Raw genomic sequence first — 16,651 nt, 5'->3', positions numbered from 1 at the left:
AAATAATATAACTAAAATAAAAAAAAAAACGCAAAATACACAAATAATAATTAATTATATAATTCCAAATATTAAGCATCTCAGCGATACTTAAATAACACTGTCATTAACTCTGAGATATTCTGAGTTTAACTTTAATTTAGGATTAAATATTAAATAACTGTTCAGTTTCATGTCGAAAGTCTAATTTGGTAACAATTTTTTGGAGTGCTGACCTCCAAACTTATAAACACAATTTATTTTTAGTTTTAAGTATTTAAAGTGTTTTCAGTTTAAAAGAGTAAAACTTTTATTTATGCAAGAATGCTGCATTTTTATTCAACATATTGTTTTAGATTATAATAGTAACATTTCTGTTATATTATAAGACATGCGTATCCATAGACAAAATTTTTTTGTCATTAATGAAAAAAAGAAAAAGAAATTAGAGGTTAGCCCACCAGGGTTTTTCTGCTAACATTATTGAATCACTCGCAAAGAAACGTAATGCTGGCGTTGGGACTGATGACACACAAGCACGTTCCATTTACAACCCTTTGTCTGCATGGGTCTGAAGCGTCTGACGCTTTCCCACACTCACGGGCCAATCACATAGCTGTCTCTAACACTTGATAACATCAGCAGCTTGGACCTGGAAAGGATGAGAGGAGGAGGAGGAGAAGGAGGAGGGGGGTCCTGAAAGGAGATCTAACAGCCACTTTTTGTGTACGTGTATGTGTGTGTGTTCAGTAGAGGTGTGCCGTCTCCACTGCCTCACACCCAGAAACCAAAGGCTTCCCGCTGCTGTAAATTCAGCAGAGGCACAGGCCATCCTGACGTCTACTGTATTTGCCCTAAAGTCCCATAAAATGCATGCCACCTTCAGTGCATGCGGCGTGAAAAGTGTGTCAGCACTTGAAATACTTTTGAAATACTTTTACCCAACCTCAAATCTCAGTAAATAATTGTGTAATGAATTAGGTGATTTTTTTTTTTTTTTGGCAGATTGAAGTATAACTGCATGTAAATATCAAAATGATCAAATGACATAAAAGGAAATTACATCAGTTACAAAAGTTCATAATTGCAATTTAACTGTATAAACTATATATATAATTTTATTTTATTGTTATTTATTTCTTTAGTCTTCTAATTTTTGTGTTATTTTATACACTGTAAAAAAATATTTGTAAAAATGACAGTCTTTCTACTTTAAAAAAATCATGTTTAATTATTTTTCTTTGTAAATCAATTGTGAAATCTACTAGCAGTTTCTGAGTGAAAATTGTTTCTACACCAACTGCTTTTAATTTTACACCTAAATTAATTATTTAAATTAAGTATTTTAAATGGAATATTAATTAATGCATATCTCATGGTTATTTTTCCTTTTTGTATTTTTATTTTTTATTCCTTTTAATGGTTTTAATTATACTGTATCTTCTTGTTTTTTTAATGTTTGTCTTGTTTTTAGTATCAATTGTTTTGAAGCCACATTTCCATATTGTGGAAAACAGTTTTTAAAATATAAAGAACTTTAACAATTCACATGACCCGTAACAATATGCCACTTCAGGTTTGCAACAAGTAGACTCAAACAACAAGTGGATAGCTGTTTCCCAGGGGGCTCAGGTTTGAATTGGGGCAATAGAAGGGACGGGTCAGGATTCACACCACCATACGTAATGGATGATTTAGCACGGCACACTTCCTTCATGTCGGATCTGAAACGTGAGCCAGAGTCACGGGTGTGGGAAATCCTGGGAGAGGCCGGCCCCACACATGATGGGCAAAGCACCCCCGCCCCGTCACCCACACCAGCTGTCTGATAAAACCAGACCTGACAGCACACAGCGCCTGTTATCAAGGGTTTTAAAGTACAAACACGAATATTAAGCCCCTGTGCTCTTTCTCACACACTCAACTCTAGTCATGCTCAAACTCGACTAAGTCTAGTTAAATACATGCCATTTATCACGACTTAAAAACCATTTAAGAGGCATGCAGATATTAAAACTGACAACACATGGGACAAATATAGATATTTCTAAAGTTATATCAGCTGGCATGTGGTTTTATGCTCATTTAATAGGCCAACATGTAGTGTTAGGGATAATGCATTTTTCATTATTTCCAAAAAATAAAAATAAAATAAAACCGTTATGCAAAAAGGCTTTTTGCACACTTTTAAAATGTATACACTCTCAGAAAAAAGGTACAAAAGTTGTCACTGGCAGAACCTTTTCAAAAGGCCAGCAGCCATATCACCCTGCAGCCCAAGACTGGTTGCCCACTGAAGCTAAGCAGGGTTGAGCCTGGTCAATACCTGGATGGGAGACCTCCTGGGAAAACTAGGTGCTGCTGGAAGAAGTGTTAGTGAGGCCAGCAGGTGGTGCTCACCCTGTGGTCTGTGTGGGTCCTAACGCCTCAGTGTAGTGATGGGGACACTATACTGACAAAAAACACAGTCTTTCAGATGAGATATTAAACCGAGGTCCTGACTCTCTGTGGTCATTAAAAATCCCGTAGGGGTGTAACCCCGGCATCCTGGCCAAATTCGCCCATTGGCCTCTGACCATCATGGCCTCCTAACCATCCCCATACACTGATTGGCTTCATCACTCTGTCTCCTCTCCACCAATAAGCTGGTGTGTGGTGGGTGTTCTGGCGCAATATGACTGCCATCGCATCATCCAGGTGGATGCTGCACACTGGTGGTGGTTGAGGAGATTGCCCCCTTCTATGTAAAGTGCTACACAAATGTAAGGAATTTTTATTATTATTATTATTATAAGGTACACTTCTGTACTTTTTTCAACCCCTAAAGGGTCCATATTAGTACCTTAAAGATACATACTAATGCCTAAAATGTACATATTAGTACCTGAAGGTACATACTTTAACTTTTAAAAGATTACAGTGCCCCATTCAGATAAAAGCATCTGCTAAATGCATAAATGTAAATGCTTACACAAGGACTTTTTGTAACCATTTTGGGTTATTCTTTGACCATTAAGTGTAAATGGACTCCCATTAGCTGAAATTGAGACCACTTGAGAATTTGACAAGTATGGTGGTGGTTTTTTGAAAACACTGTTTAAATTTCAAAGGTCTATTAAGAACATGCAGTACAAAACATTTGTTTTGATTAATAATGAGGAAAGCAGCACTGATTATATTCAAAGAGTGTTTATTTGTATGTGACTATGTTTGCACAAATAACATACAGTATGTCACTATATATTAGAAAAAAATTTGAACATTTACATCCTTCATAAGAAGAAACTATAACATTTGCATATCAAGCATTGCAAATATTTACTTTGTCTTTGACTCCACAGGAGTTAAACATATATTCATTGACTCTTCAATGCGAAGTTTCTGTCCATCCATGAGGAAAACTACAGAGGTGTTACAATAATAATATAATAATAATAATATTGTTATATATTAAATATTATTATTGTTATTATATAAAAATAATATAATGTGGTCACCTGTAGAAAATTTGACTTTCACATTGTGAAACCCATTTCCATCCATAAACTAAGTAGAAGTGTCACAAACATTCTTTCAAAAGAAATTAAGTGAAAGTGAAGTGACCTATGGCCAAGTAAGGTCTCCCCTACTTGGAATTTGTGCTCTACATTTAACCCATCCAAGTGCACACAGTAGTGAACACACACACCTGGAGCTGTGGGCAGCCAATGCTGAGGCTCCCGGGGAGCAGTTGGGGGTTCAGCGTCGTGGTATTGAGGGTGGAGAGAGCGCTGGTCATTCACTTCCCCCCACCTACAATCCCTGCCGGACATGATATTCAAACCCGCAACCTTCGGGTTACAAGTCTGACTCCCTATCCATTAGGCCACAACTGCCCCCAGTTTTAACACAGATCATAGGAAAAAAATGACAAATTAAAATTAACATAGAAAAGGAAGCATCTCCTACAACATAAGAGATGGTAAAACCACCATCTAGTTTTTCTGTGGAAGTCTTTCATCATCTACCAGGGTCTCCAGAGAGGTCTGTGAGCACACGGTTCCTGCTTCACCTTGATGGGCTGATGGGAAGCTGGAGACACGTGAGCGAGGTCTTTAGATGATCTCTGGGCTTCTTGACAGCGGTTCAGATGCTGACGTACAGCGTCCACCTTGGTGTTTCCAGATAAGAAGCTCATGGTCTCCCTCCAACACTGGGAATAGCCGTCAAAGTGGGCTTTCTGTGAAGCCGAGGTCTTGGGCTGCAGCTGCTGTTTCAGAAAAACCACCGTCATCTCCAGGATGTCGGCTTTCTCCAGCTTGGTGTTTGGATCCTGCTGGTGGAATTCCTTCTCCAGCATGGATTTGAGCTGCTCGATGCAGTTGTTGATGCGATCTCGGCGCATCTTTTCCACCACTGGTTTTCTCAACTGTTAAGGAAGGAGACAATCGGTTAGTTGATTGCTTCAAAATTCATAGCAGAACAAAAGAGAGATGTTGAGAAACAATTGCGTTTCAAGTGTCAAAAATACTTACTTTATGCTTTTCCTTGTTGGAAAGTTTAGAGTAGTCAGTCATGTAGGTTGGAGCCATTCTTTTAGATTGAGAGAAGTTTCTCTGAGGAGAGCGAGTCAGTTGTGTTGGGAATGAGGGTCGCGCTCCTCTATTTATAGGAGCTCATTAGCATTACAAAGACATGAGTCCCAGTCAGGATTAGCTTTCCCACACTCAGAGGCCAGTGGGTGAGGCGTCCTCCACAAATCAAATCAAACACTGGCAGTACATATCCCACAGGACTTGCATTTACCTTATCTAGTTCCAATTTATCAATAAGTCAATCATTCTTTCAATAACCAAACTAAGTGTTTAATGATATAAACATGTGATGAAACTAAAGATTTGCATGCACTTTTCAATCTACACGGGATGCAAACATTTTCTTGACTAACACAATCCAGTGCTGGGAATTAAATATTATCTAAATATTCTGCCCATAATCATAGTGAGAGCACGCTTTTTCAAAAAGCTGGTCATTCAAAAGTGATGTTTAAGTAAGTAAAAACCTTAAGACTAAATATGGATCCATACTTTGTTAAAAACTCTTTTAAAAGCTTCAAAATATATTAATAATTTTAATACTTTTGTAAATATTCATAATGTAACATTTTTTGTGAAACTAATAAAAAAAAAAAAGAAAAAGGAGAAATATTCATATTATTACAGGAGTTATTATACTATTCCCCAAGTCAATGTAGACTATTTATTAAAAATATTAATAAATAAATAAACAAGACTAATAATAATAATAATGATAAATACATAAGTAAATAACAACTGTTACTAATAAATGTTTTGATGTGGCTATTAATCAGATTATTTCAATGATTTCTATCAGGAAGACCACATTCTCTTTAAGTCAAACTGAAATGTGGCATTAAAAGTTTCAGAAGAAAAAAAGAAATGTAAACAGAAATGTAAACATTAAATGAACTCAAGCATGAATAGATTACATTGTTAAAATCACATCCAAAATTCACTTTGAAAAAATCAGCATTCCTCTATAACACAGACCAGCACAATAAACTGGAACCTGAGGCTGGGAAAGTCCGTTCTTACTGCAGCGATAACACCTCAGGATCAAAGCCTATCTGTCTGAAGCGTGTCTGAGTCGTTTTATTGCCTCACACCGACTTGTTGGTCTTGTCAGCACTACTTGACTTCTAAGCGGGTGTCAGGCACACTTTTAGTGGCCCGTGACAGTGTTGTCCCACAGCGGGAGAGGAAGGAAGCTCGTGTGCCGTAAAACCTCGTCTCCAGTTTAAAGCCCGCGCCTCGCGCTCGTCTCTGATTGGCTGGCAGTGTGTAATAACTCTTACCTCAGCTATAAATACAGCGAACCCCTCAAATTCATCCGTATATTACCAGGAGAGGATTTTATTATTATTATTATTATTAAATTATGACAAAATGGCACCGGTCAGTCAATACCAAAGCCGTGAGAACATATCGTGTCCTGAGAACCACAAAGTAAGTGTAATATGACCTTTCTGATCTCCATTTTACCTCATAAATCACTGTCAAACTTACTGTTTTTCTCTTCTTTCTGCGCAGTTTCGAAAGATTCTTGTGGAAAGAACGCTGAAAGACAGAATCAACCGCAGTGTCGAACATCTGAGAGAGTTATTTCAAAAAACTACACCAATGTCCGCCTTCGAGCTGCAGTTTGGCAGACCTGACAAAGCCGGTATTCTGGAGATGACCGTTGATTTTAAAACAACGCGCCAATTCCAGCTACGCGCGCGGATTCTCGCAGTGCTTACAGGAGACGCTGCGACACGTGTCTCTGCACGCGCACCTGACGCCCCACGACAGAGAGGCGATCAAACGATTCTACGTGCTGCAAAGGACCAATCAGAGGCACTTAATGGCCTCCACGGCGCGTGGACTGGTGCGCAGATCACCGAAACGGTCATCGTCCAGAGTGCCGTTATGGAGACCGTGGAAGAACAATTAATTTAGAGACTGTCTGCTTGACATAACGTTGGTTTAAGCGTATGCACTTTGTTGCTTTTTAATGTAACATTTGCATGTTCTTTTCGATTTAATCTAGTTAGAGAAATGTATACAGTTTGTGGTAAGCATAACTTAACGAGAAAATCGTGTAATTTGAGTTTAACCATGCCTTTTGTAAAGGCGTTTTTGTTATTTAATCCAACTTGTTTTAACGTGTAACTGGTATTTAACCAGTATATTAAACATTTATTATGTTAAACATGTCCTGCTCATAAAATGAAAAGCAAAAGGTGATTGAAGAGCAATTTAATTTATTAGCTCTCTAATGAGAAAACAGATGTTTTGCACATTACACATGCAATGTCAAATACACACACACACACACACACACACACACACACACACACACACACACACACACACACACACACACACACATATATATATATATATATATATATATATATATATATATATATTGATACAATACAAGTGAGTCATTGAAAACCTAACAGTTTTCATCACAATACATGCCTTTATGAAAGGAATGAGTAACATACTTGTTCCAAAAGGGAACTGTTTAAAACTTTATAATCTGACAAGATTTGTCCAAACATGCTCAAACAATGAGAAATAACAATTTACTCATTATGAGGTTAAAATGAAATCTAGCTTCAATGTGAAGCACAATTTGAGATCACTTATAATAAGCAGGTAGCCCATTAAAATAGATGGTAATTTCATTCTTTCTATAAACAGAAATGTTTTTAAAAACATGTTGTGATTCGTTGAAGCACATGAAGTTGGAAGTACTCAGCTAAATACATGACTTGCACATTATACATTCAAGCGCATTACATCTAATGTAGATTAAAGTGAAGCCAAGTCTTCACTAACATAAATTCCAAACTGGAATTTAATAAGCAAAAAGGAAAAATTTAAAAATTATAGTCCACTGAGTGTAGTGTAGACGTTCAGTCTGAGTCTTTAAGGCTCTACCAAGGTCTCCAGATGACGCTCTTGTTGATATTCATCTCTATGTTGAAGGAGTTCTGGTCTGGCAGGACACTTTCCCTCCAGTTCTGCTCACATGATGTCTGCAGCTTCTGGAAGTGCTTCATCAGTCTTCTCTGGCTCTCTGTCTTCATCTCATCTTTGTACACACCTGGAGAAGCCTTGACTGACAGCATGTGAACTGCAGGAAGTTGAGCGTCATCTCCAGGATATCTGCTTTCTCCAGCTTGGAATCAGGCTGCTGTTTGAGGAACTCTGGACCCAGAAGACACTTGAGCTGCTCGATGCTGCTGTTGATACGATCTCTGTGCATCTTCTCCACCCTTGGCCTTACTTTCTCAGCTGCAAATGAAGACAGAAAAGCATTAGGAAAGTGTCCTTCAAATAAGACAATGATTTAGAAGAGCAGTGAAAGCTGCTGCAGTAATGCTGCTGTAAGTAGGATGTGAATGTACCTTGTTGTTGAGAGGGAGCTGCTCCTTTGAGATGATTGTAGGTGTCATGTCTGGATCTCTGTGCTGTAGATCTCTCTGTTCAGAGTGAGTCTGATTTGCACTGGCTGCAGCTCCTCTATTTATACTCCCAAATCTCCATATGAATGTGTGAGGCTTGAGCTTGTTGGAGTTTCTCACAGTTTAGAGCCAATAGAAGAGCTCAAACAGACAATGAGGGATGTGGACCGCCACATGCTCAATGATCCTCCATCAGGGGCTCAAAGGAGCAGGTGGAGGGTGAATCTGGGAAAGTTCTGAGAGCTCATATTCTCATCAGTGTCACTTTATCAATGTCATAACCAAACATGTGCCATACTGAGATTCTAAAAGATTTTCTAAAAGAGAACACAGCATGCATTTAGAAAAACAGCAACAACAACACATCAGTGTTATCAACCATAAAAATGTACAAAGCAATGCCCTTTTAAAAATTATTTAAATGCATATATTCTTTCAGGTGTGTATTTACATAGTTCTTTTACAGCTTGACTGCTCATGAATAAAACCAGCACATGCAGCTACAGATTAAAATCAGTTGAAATGCTGTAATGAAACAGTATTTTAGGTCAATGTAACATGATATTCTGAAGCAACTTATCTATGAGATCTGTGATTATACCTGTTCTCAGGCTTGTTAAACACACAGACACACACACACACACACACACACACACAGCTGGTTCATGTCATAATGTGGACCCCGATCACACTATTCCCCAGTGCTCCTGGAGCTGGTGGAGCCACAGAGACACACGGCTTCCCACACTTCTGTATTCATCACATTAAATCACTCACACAATAGAAGTGTGTCGGTTCCCACAGAGCTGGACTAACTGGGTTTCTGGAGGGAAGCCTGAAGGATGCTATTCAGTTTTTGTGTATTTAGTTGCTTACTAAATGTGTGGTGAGCATTTATTTATTTAATTATTTGATGTTTTGTTTTGTTTTGCTTTGTTTTGTTTTTGTGTGTGTGTTTAGACTGTATTCTATAAAGTGTCTGGCAAAGCAACATTTTCTAAATTGTAAAGAAAATACTAATTTACAAATTACTCCTATTGTATTTTTTCTTGATTTCAATGAGTATTTATTATTGATAATATTAATAATTATTATTGAATATTATTATTTATTATTGAATATATATATATATATATATATATATATATATATATATATATATAGATAGATAGATAGATAGATAGATAGATAGATAGATAGATATAAATTTTCCCTTTTCCCTATGAAATGTCTTCAGAAGCTATACCTTTAAAAAAACTGTTTATAAAATACAACTGTTATAATTATTATTTAACACTGACAACATTAAGTCAACGTGGATTAAATATTTAAATACTTTTATTTGTTTTAAAACATTTTACACCCAACTATAAATTTAAATTAAATGCATACAGTAAATATTTCCACAAATCCCCATTTCTAATCCAAGTGTGATAACAACGAAATCCTAAATCCTCATGCCCTCAATTATTCTCCCATGGCTGACCCTCCAGATGGCACTAGAAAAAAAAATCCCACCTGTCCACTAAAGAGCTCAATTAAAAGCTCAAGGACCAATGCAAATTATGACAAGCCTATTGTTCCATTTTTCTCTGCTCTCTGATTGGCCGGCTGCAGATACATTTTAGTATAAAAATGGGCTAGATTGAGGGTCTTGTGTGGGATTTGGTTTCACCACTGAAGAAGAGCCAAAGAGATCTTTAAACTCCTGAAACTCACCATCAGCATCAAACATGCCTGCCTACATGCAAGTCACCCCTCAGGATAACGTTCACTATGCCAGGTAAGAAAGGCATTATTTGCAATAGTGTAATTTTACATGCTTCATAAATTTGATCTCATTTATACTTACTCACAAATACACTAAAGATGTTCTCTTCTGGACTGCAGGTGCAAACTCTACAGCTTGGAGAGAAAATGTTTCAGCAAAGTGGAGAAACTGAAATCTTCTTTTGAAGACCACCTCCAGCATGGTATTCCAGCATCTGAGATTATGGAGAAGACTGTGCTCTTCTTTAACTCAAAAAAGGCTTTAATCTTCCCCAGCGGCTACTCCAGGTGTACTCTGCGTCTTTCTCCCACTCCAGATCAGGATGTGATGCCATTGTTTTAAAGCGAACGTCCATCACAGACTGACCTGCAAATGAAAAGGGTTAACACGTCAAGCACTTGATGTGATTTTATGTGTTCGCACATCTACCTCAGAGAAAATAGCACTTTGCTTGTTCTCTCTGGACTTTTTTCTCTAAAAGACTCTGATAATGTCACTGTACATTTTGGAAAGGCTCATAGTGCTTATAAAAGAAGTTGTGCATTGATTGTAATGTAGATTATTGTGATAACCACCAAGCTGAGGATGCATTTTGTGCATTTAGATATAACATTTTACTGTATTTTTCTCTTGAAGAGAAATGTACTGAATGTTTTTTAAAACCGTTTGACCATGCTCTCTTTTAGAGGACATGCAAAAAAGACCTTTATTTCATTTTTAAAGATACAGTGTATCATTTGGTTATTTTTGTGATGATTTGTAATCATATGCTCTTGTTTGTTTCTATAAAATAAATGATTTTAATTGCATGTATATGTTCCTCTGATTTTGTAAAATTTGAATATAGGCAGTTTAAAAAAATTTATAAATAAAAAATCTACTTAAGCTTAGAAACCAAATTAAAACTAAATGATTTTAGCAGAATCCAAATGTCCTGGTGCATGTGATTTTTAGTTTATAGGCTATGTGTCTGAAGTAGCTGTGAAGGACAAAAGTTGACCAAACCACTATTTTACCTACTGATTACAATTACTGTATATGTACACAGATATGTCCTGCAGTGAGAGAAGTTATTAAAGGCATACATACGTTTAAATTCTATGAGTGAATTAATATCCACTTTTTTCACAAAGACGCTTTTTTATTTTTCTAATCGTTAGCATTTACTGTGGGTTTTCGTCTGTCAAAATGATAGTAGTTACCAACATAAAACTTTAAGGTTTCTTTAAAATGCGTACATTTTTAGTGTTGCTAAAATAGCTAGTTAAAGTTGCTGCTTTAAATTATTTGTGACCACTTATATTCGATAGATAAAGAATAAAGTCACCTATATTTTGAGTGCATTCTATTTCTATTTCTTACGTCAGAAAGCAGGCTCATTCAAAATCACTGATTGTTTACAGCTTGACATGTACAAACTGTAAACTACTAAGCCCTACAGTTCACTTATTTTGTCTATAAAATGAATTGTGAATTGCTTCGAGTTTTATTTACTGTACTTAGAATTTTTTTTTAAAAAATGTATTCCCATATTCATTTATCCATCCAACACTACTCAAAAAACTCAGCTGACGTCATTTCTTCAAGTTAGTTTGCAACAAAAAAAAACTTCATCATTGAAAAAATCAACAACATTCTCTAACTAATGACCAGTAAAGCGAAATGCCCTGAGGATGTGACGGACAGGTGTGTGAATAATTGAGCAACAGATAGAGAGACACACTTCTATTGTTCAGTCAGCATCCATTCAGAGCCAAGTGTGGAAAACCCCAGGAGCTGTGGTTCTCAGTGCACTTTGATATATGTAATGAGCAGCTGAATGATTTGATGTACACAGAAGCCTTTTAGGTTTTATTTGCAATGCAGAAAAAAATAAAACTTTAAATAATAATTTTTATTTATGACACATCTGGTCAATGCATTAATAAACTAAATCATACAAATGTAATGCAGAAGTATGCATTTTTGCAATACTGCATCAAAACATTTCTGAAAAATTAAAGGATTTTTTTTTTTTAAGTAATCCTGTATTTGCATTATTTTACCAGTTTATGCAATGGTATGAAATTTAAAATGTGAAATGAACTGACAGGACGTTTCCCTCCAGATGGTTGGTGACGTCAGGTTGAAGTCTTCAGTGTCACTAATGCTCCATTCAGGACTCTGGATGCTTTTGTGCTCCATTGATGTGAACACAGAGAGTCAGTGTGGGAACCTCACATGAGATCTACTGACACTCGTTGGACATTTCATCTCATCAGAATCACATATAAAGGTGCTCCAGTGTTTTTTACTGCCATACACTGTAATTAACTCACTTCTGTTGAGTGTGATGCCTGGGGATGTTTATGAACTGATTTATTTTCTTGACATTAAGCGCTAAATGTTTCTGTTATGCTTTGGTTTTACCCCTCATGTGGAGGAATGTTAATAATGATTTGTGGTAAATGTCACATGACTTTTGTAAAGCTTAATAATATTTGATGTGAGTTCAGATATGTGTTTAATATTTTGGGGATCTCTTCATGCAGATGTTGTGATATTTTTTTAACCTGTTTATTTGCATTTATGGTGACATCATGTCATCACAAAACACATACAAAATTAATAATAATAATAAAAGTCAAATATACTTTCTGCTGTTGTATTCTGTTTTGTCATGAAATATAATGGAATATGCATATTTACCAGAATAAATAATAATTTAATAATATTAATTCTACTATAGTGACTTATATTCTTATATATATATATATTCTTATATATTTATATATAACTTATATATATTGTTCAAATATTAGTCATCCAAATCGATCTAAATATTTTAATTTCACGTATTTATTCTGGGAAAATATGGATTATATTATCTTAAAATTGTAAAGAGACAGAATGGATTGTCAACTATTTAAATCACGTTGAAAGTGTATCAGATTTCTAATTGATTCATTTTGCTTGTGTTAGAGTACCAACTAACAGCCAGTTCGATCAGTTTAAGTCATTTAAACATTTGGAGATGTGTGTCTGCTGTGGGTTTCAGTAGGACACATGTCTATTGTTGTGTAATTGAATTGAGTGAATGAACAGAGCGTGAGAAACAGAACTCACTCAGAGTCCCTCAGAGACAATAGAACTCAACTAAGAGACCAAAGGTCAGAGGTCAACATCATTGGGCTATAACTTTATACCATTTCAGCTTCAACCACTGGTGATAAGTCCAAAATGAAAAGAACTGAATCAAATGTTTCATTTTAAGAAATTCCTCTTCAGATTCCTGTAAAAATATATGTTTATTTGAGCAAATCTTCAGCATCAGAGGCGTGAGAAAGCTTGTAGGGAATCTGTCCTGCATTAAGGCTCATTATCACATGAATAGACACACTTCTATTGTTGTGTGTGTGGGAAATTCTGCAGAACAGAGTCACAGTTCTAGTGTTATTAGCATCCTAAACCCCAACACAAGCTCAAGATTTGACAAACACACACTTATGGATATTTACATGCATGAGCTTGACGAGCTGGTTTGATGATGTCACCGAAGATGTCATCAGCAGTGTGAACAGAATTACAGCACTATCACGGTTAATTTTCCTTAATGCATCATGAACTTCTAAAATGACTAAACTTTTGCATCAGGTGCTTAAGATATTTTTGTAATCTAAACAAACACGTCTCACAAATTTAACTAAAATGTGACTAAAATCGTATTTGCTGCTAAAACAGCAAACAAAAGTTATGTTTTGCATATAATCAATAACAAATGTAATATGGAATTTATTTATTTATTTTTGTGGAATATTCTCATTGCATAATAATAATTCTGATCAGAAGGTGATAACTTACTGACTCCTGCATCAAGTCAGGACATGTCTCTGTGCATCAGGACGTTTCCCTCCAGATGGTTGGTGACGTCAGGTTGAAGTCTTCAGCGTCACTAATGCTCCATTCAGGACTCTGGAAGCTTTTGTGCTCCATTGATATGAACACAGAGAGTCAGTGTGGGAACCTCACACGAGATCTACTCACACTGACCAGCACAAACACACACAAACACATCTGGAGTCCTGGGCTTTCAGACAATGGAGACAATGACATCTGAATTCCAGTGCACAACTCTAAACCTTTAGATGCAAATGCATTCATATATATTCATGCTGAAAAATAAATTGTATGGCAATGCACTGTGTATTGAAATATTTAGAGCACTGTTTATTTTCAGTGTAAGTGCAACACATATATGGCCAACTAAAAGCAGGTGACCATATTCATTCATTCAGTCATTCACAAACAAATAAATAATTCCCCTTTTGGCTTGCTTATAGTTGGCACTTAATATCATGCAACATTATTGACTTGAATGTACTGACACTATTGGATGAGAACTAAACTGAGCTGAGCCGAACATCAGTGTTTTGCAGAGCTGTTCTATAGATAACTATAACTTATAATGACTTCACACATTTATTAAACTGAAATCAGTCAACAATGAACCAACTTTCACTGAAAAATGTTGTGTTTGCTACTGTCCTCTTTTTTTAGCGCTACAGCAGAATTTCAAAATCTTTTTCACAACACAAAAACAATATTCCTCCTTCACAACACTATAAAAAAAAAAAAAAAAAAAAAAATAAAAAAATAATATAAAAGATTTAAAAAAAATAAAATATTTGTATATATTTTTCTTTTTTTAATAAGATGGATAAAAATAGCTATTTGATGCTGTCTTTCACACGTGTGTATAATGTTGATGAGCGTGTGCTGCTTCAGTGACATTGATGTGAGCATGAGCTCTCTACAGGTCAGCACTTTCCCAGATTCAGCCTCCACCTGCTCCTTTGAGCCCCTGATGGAGGATCATTGAGCATGTGGCGGTCCACATCCCTCATTGTCTGTTTGAGCTCTTCTATTGGCTCCAAACTGTGAGAAACTCCAACAAGCTCAAGCCTCACACATTCATATGGAGATTTGGGAGTATAAATAGAGGAGCTGCAGCCAGTGCAAATCAGACTCACTCTGAACAGAGAGATCTACAGCACAGCCTACAGCACAGAGATCCAGACATGACACCTACAATCATCTCAAAGGAGCAGCTCCCTCTCAACAACAAGGTACATTCACATCCTACTTACAGCAGCATTACTGCAGCAGCTTTCACTGCTCTTCTAAATCATTGGCTTATTTGAAGAACACTTTCCTAATGCTTTTCTGTCTTCATTTGCAGCTGAGAAAGCCAATGGTGGAGAAGATGCACAGAGATCGTATCAACAGCAGCATCGAGCAGCTCAAGTGTCTTCTGGCTCCAGAGTTCCTCAAACAGCAGCCTGATTCCAAGCTGGAGAAAGCAGATATCCTGGAGATGACGCTCAACTTCCTGCAGTTCACATGCTGTCAGTCAAGGCTTCTCCAGATGTGTAAAGATGAGATGAAGACAGAGAGCCAGAGAAGACTGCTGAAGCACTTCCAGAAGCTGCAGACTTCATGTGAGCAGAACTGGAGGAAAAGTGTCCTTCCAGACCAGAACACCTTCAGCAAAGAGATGAATATCAACAAGAGCGTCATCTGGAGACCTTGGTAGAGCCTTAAAGACTCAGAATGAACATCTGCACTAGATTTAGTGCACTATTACACTTTCATTTTTTTTTCAATTTTGAAAAGAAAGTGTTTAACGAGTTCCAGTTCGGAAGAGATATTTGTACTGTTAAGTGCTTTGATGATTCAATCTTCTATGAAGATTTTTAGTTAAATTACCATGATGGCACACTGTGTTTTAGCAATGTGTATTAGTCTAAAAGTGCATTAAATTGCATTTTTCATATCCTTTTGGGTTTAATTTTTCACCTTTGAGGTGATTCATTATGTGACCGTAAAGTCAAATCTGCCTTTTTTTTTGTTTCATGTTGAAACATATTTAATTATTTTTGCAACTGGCAAAAAGCATTTATTGATCTTTTTTTATCATATTTGTTGTTTTGAAAAATGATGCATGTCTTAATTTGGCTTTATAATAAGTCTTAAAATTTCTTTCAAATTTGAAAGATTATCAGAATTATGAACAACATGTTAATCATGTTTTGTAAGTGTGGCCAAGACTTGGTCAGTATTTGTAATTAATATTGATGATTGTTTTCAATCGTATTGAGATTTATATGAAACACAGCTGGGCTTGTATTTGTGTTTCTGAGGAAATAATATGCAGTTTCTGAAAAGATCTGAAAAGATCATGGATTTATTTTTTAAGAGGTTATATCTCATCTTTCTGTCAGTACCATGTACTGTGATTTTGAACTGCCTTTTGTAAGGGTATTTATTTCTTAAACAATTGTGAACAGTTTTTCACTGTGTAAGTGAAATGTTGTTTCCTTATGTGAAGGAATTATTTAAAAAAAAAATGAAACAAAAAGGCCATTGAATGTATTTCAATTAATCTGAGGCGAAATAAAACAATCAAAAAAAGTGCTTTTGTCTGTTTTCATTATGCATTCATGATTTGGTTATCACAAGCTTTAATTGTTCCTGGGGTTTGTTTATCAGGCTGCTCATGACAGCATTCCTGAGTTGTTTTTAATGAGTAAAGAGTTCAAATATCCCCCTTTGTAATATTTCTAAAAAGATAATTGTTTTTGCTGAAAATGTACAGCACCTCAGGTTATCCAAGATGTAGATGAGTTTGTTTCTTCGTGGAAACAGCATGACATTACTAGTTCACCAGTGGATGCTCTGCAGTGAATGGGTGCCATCAGAATGAGAGTCCAAACAGCTAATAAAAACATCATAATAATCCACAAGTAATCCACACCACTCCAGTCCATTAATTAACAACTTGTGAAGAGAAAAGCTGTGTGTTTGCAAATGCATACAAACAAATGCATCATTAGGAAATCTTTCAC

The 16,651-nt window shown here is 36.2% G+C and overlaps 2 protein-coding genes and 1 pseudogene across 2 annotated transcripts; 1 reads left to right on the top strand and 2 right to left on the bottom strand.

The window, feature by feature from the left end:
* Positions 1-3,733: 3,733 nt before the first annotated feature.
* On the bottom strand, positions 3,734-4,651 carry LOC109098846 (transcription factor HES-5-like). The gene is made up of 2 exons (XM_042733692.1): positions 4,494-4,651; positions 3,734-4,387 (listed from the first exon to the last, which is right to left on the bottom strand). Exons 1-2 carry the CDS (start codon positions 4,548-4,550, stop codon positions 3,983-3,985), a joined length of 462 nt encoding a protein of 153 aa, XP_042589626.1. The 5' UTR covers positions 4,551-4,651; the 3' UTR covers positions 3,734-3,982.
* Positions 4,652-6,941: 2,290 nt separating this feature from the next.
* On the bottom strand, positions 6,942-7,987 carry LOC122138805 (annotated as a pseudogene).
* Positions 7,988-14,625: 6,638 nt separating this feature from the next.
* On the top strand, positions 14,626-16,582 carry LOC122138869 (transcription factor HES-5-like). The gene is made up of 2 exons (XM_042733690.1): positions 14,626-14,872; positions 14,986-16,582. The coding sequence occupies exons 1-2, from the start codon at positions 14,825-14,827 to the stop codon at positions 15,337-15,339; spliced, it is 402 nt and encodes a 133-aa protein (XP_042589624.1). The 5' UTR covers positions 14,626-14,824; the 3' UTR covers positions 15,340-16,582.
* Positions 16,583-16,651: the final 69 nt, after the last annotated feature.

Source organism: Cyprinus carpio, chromosome B11 (genome assembly GCF_018340385.1).
Source record: "Cyprinus carpio isolate SPL01 chromosome B11, ASM1834038v1, whole genome shotgun sequence".
In the NCBI taxonomy this organism is placed as follows: domain Eukaryota; kingdom Metazoa; phylum Chordata; class Actinopteri; order Cypriniformes; family Cyprinidae; genus Cyprinus; species Cyprinus carpio.
This window is presented reverse-complemented; position numbering and strand designations above follow the sequence as displayed.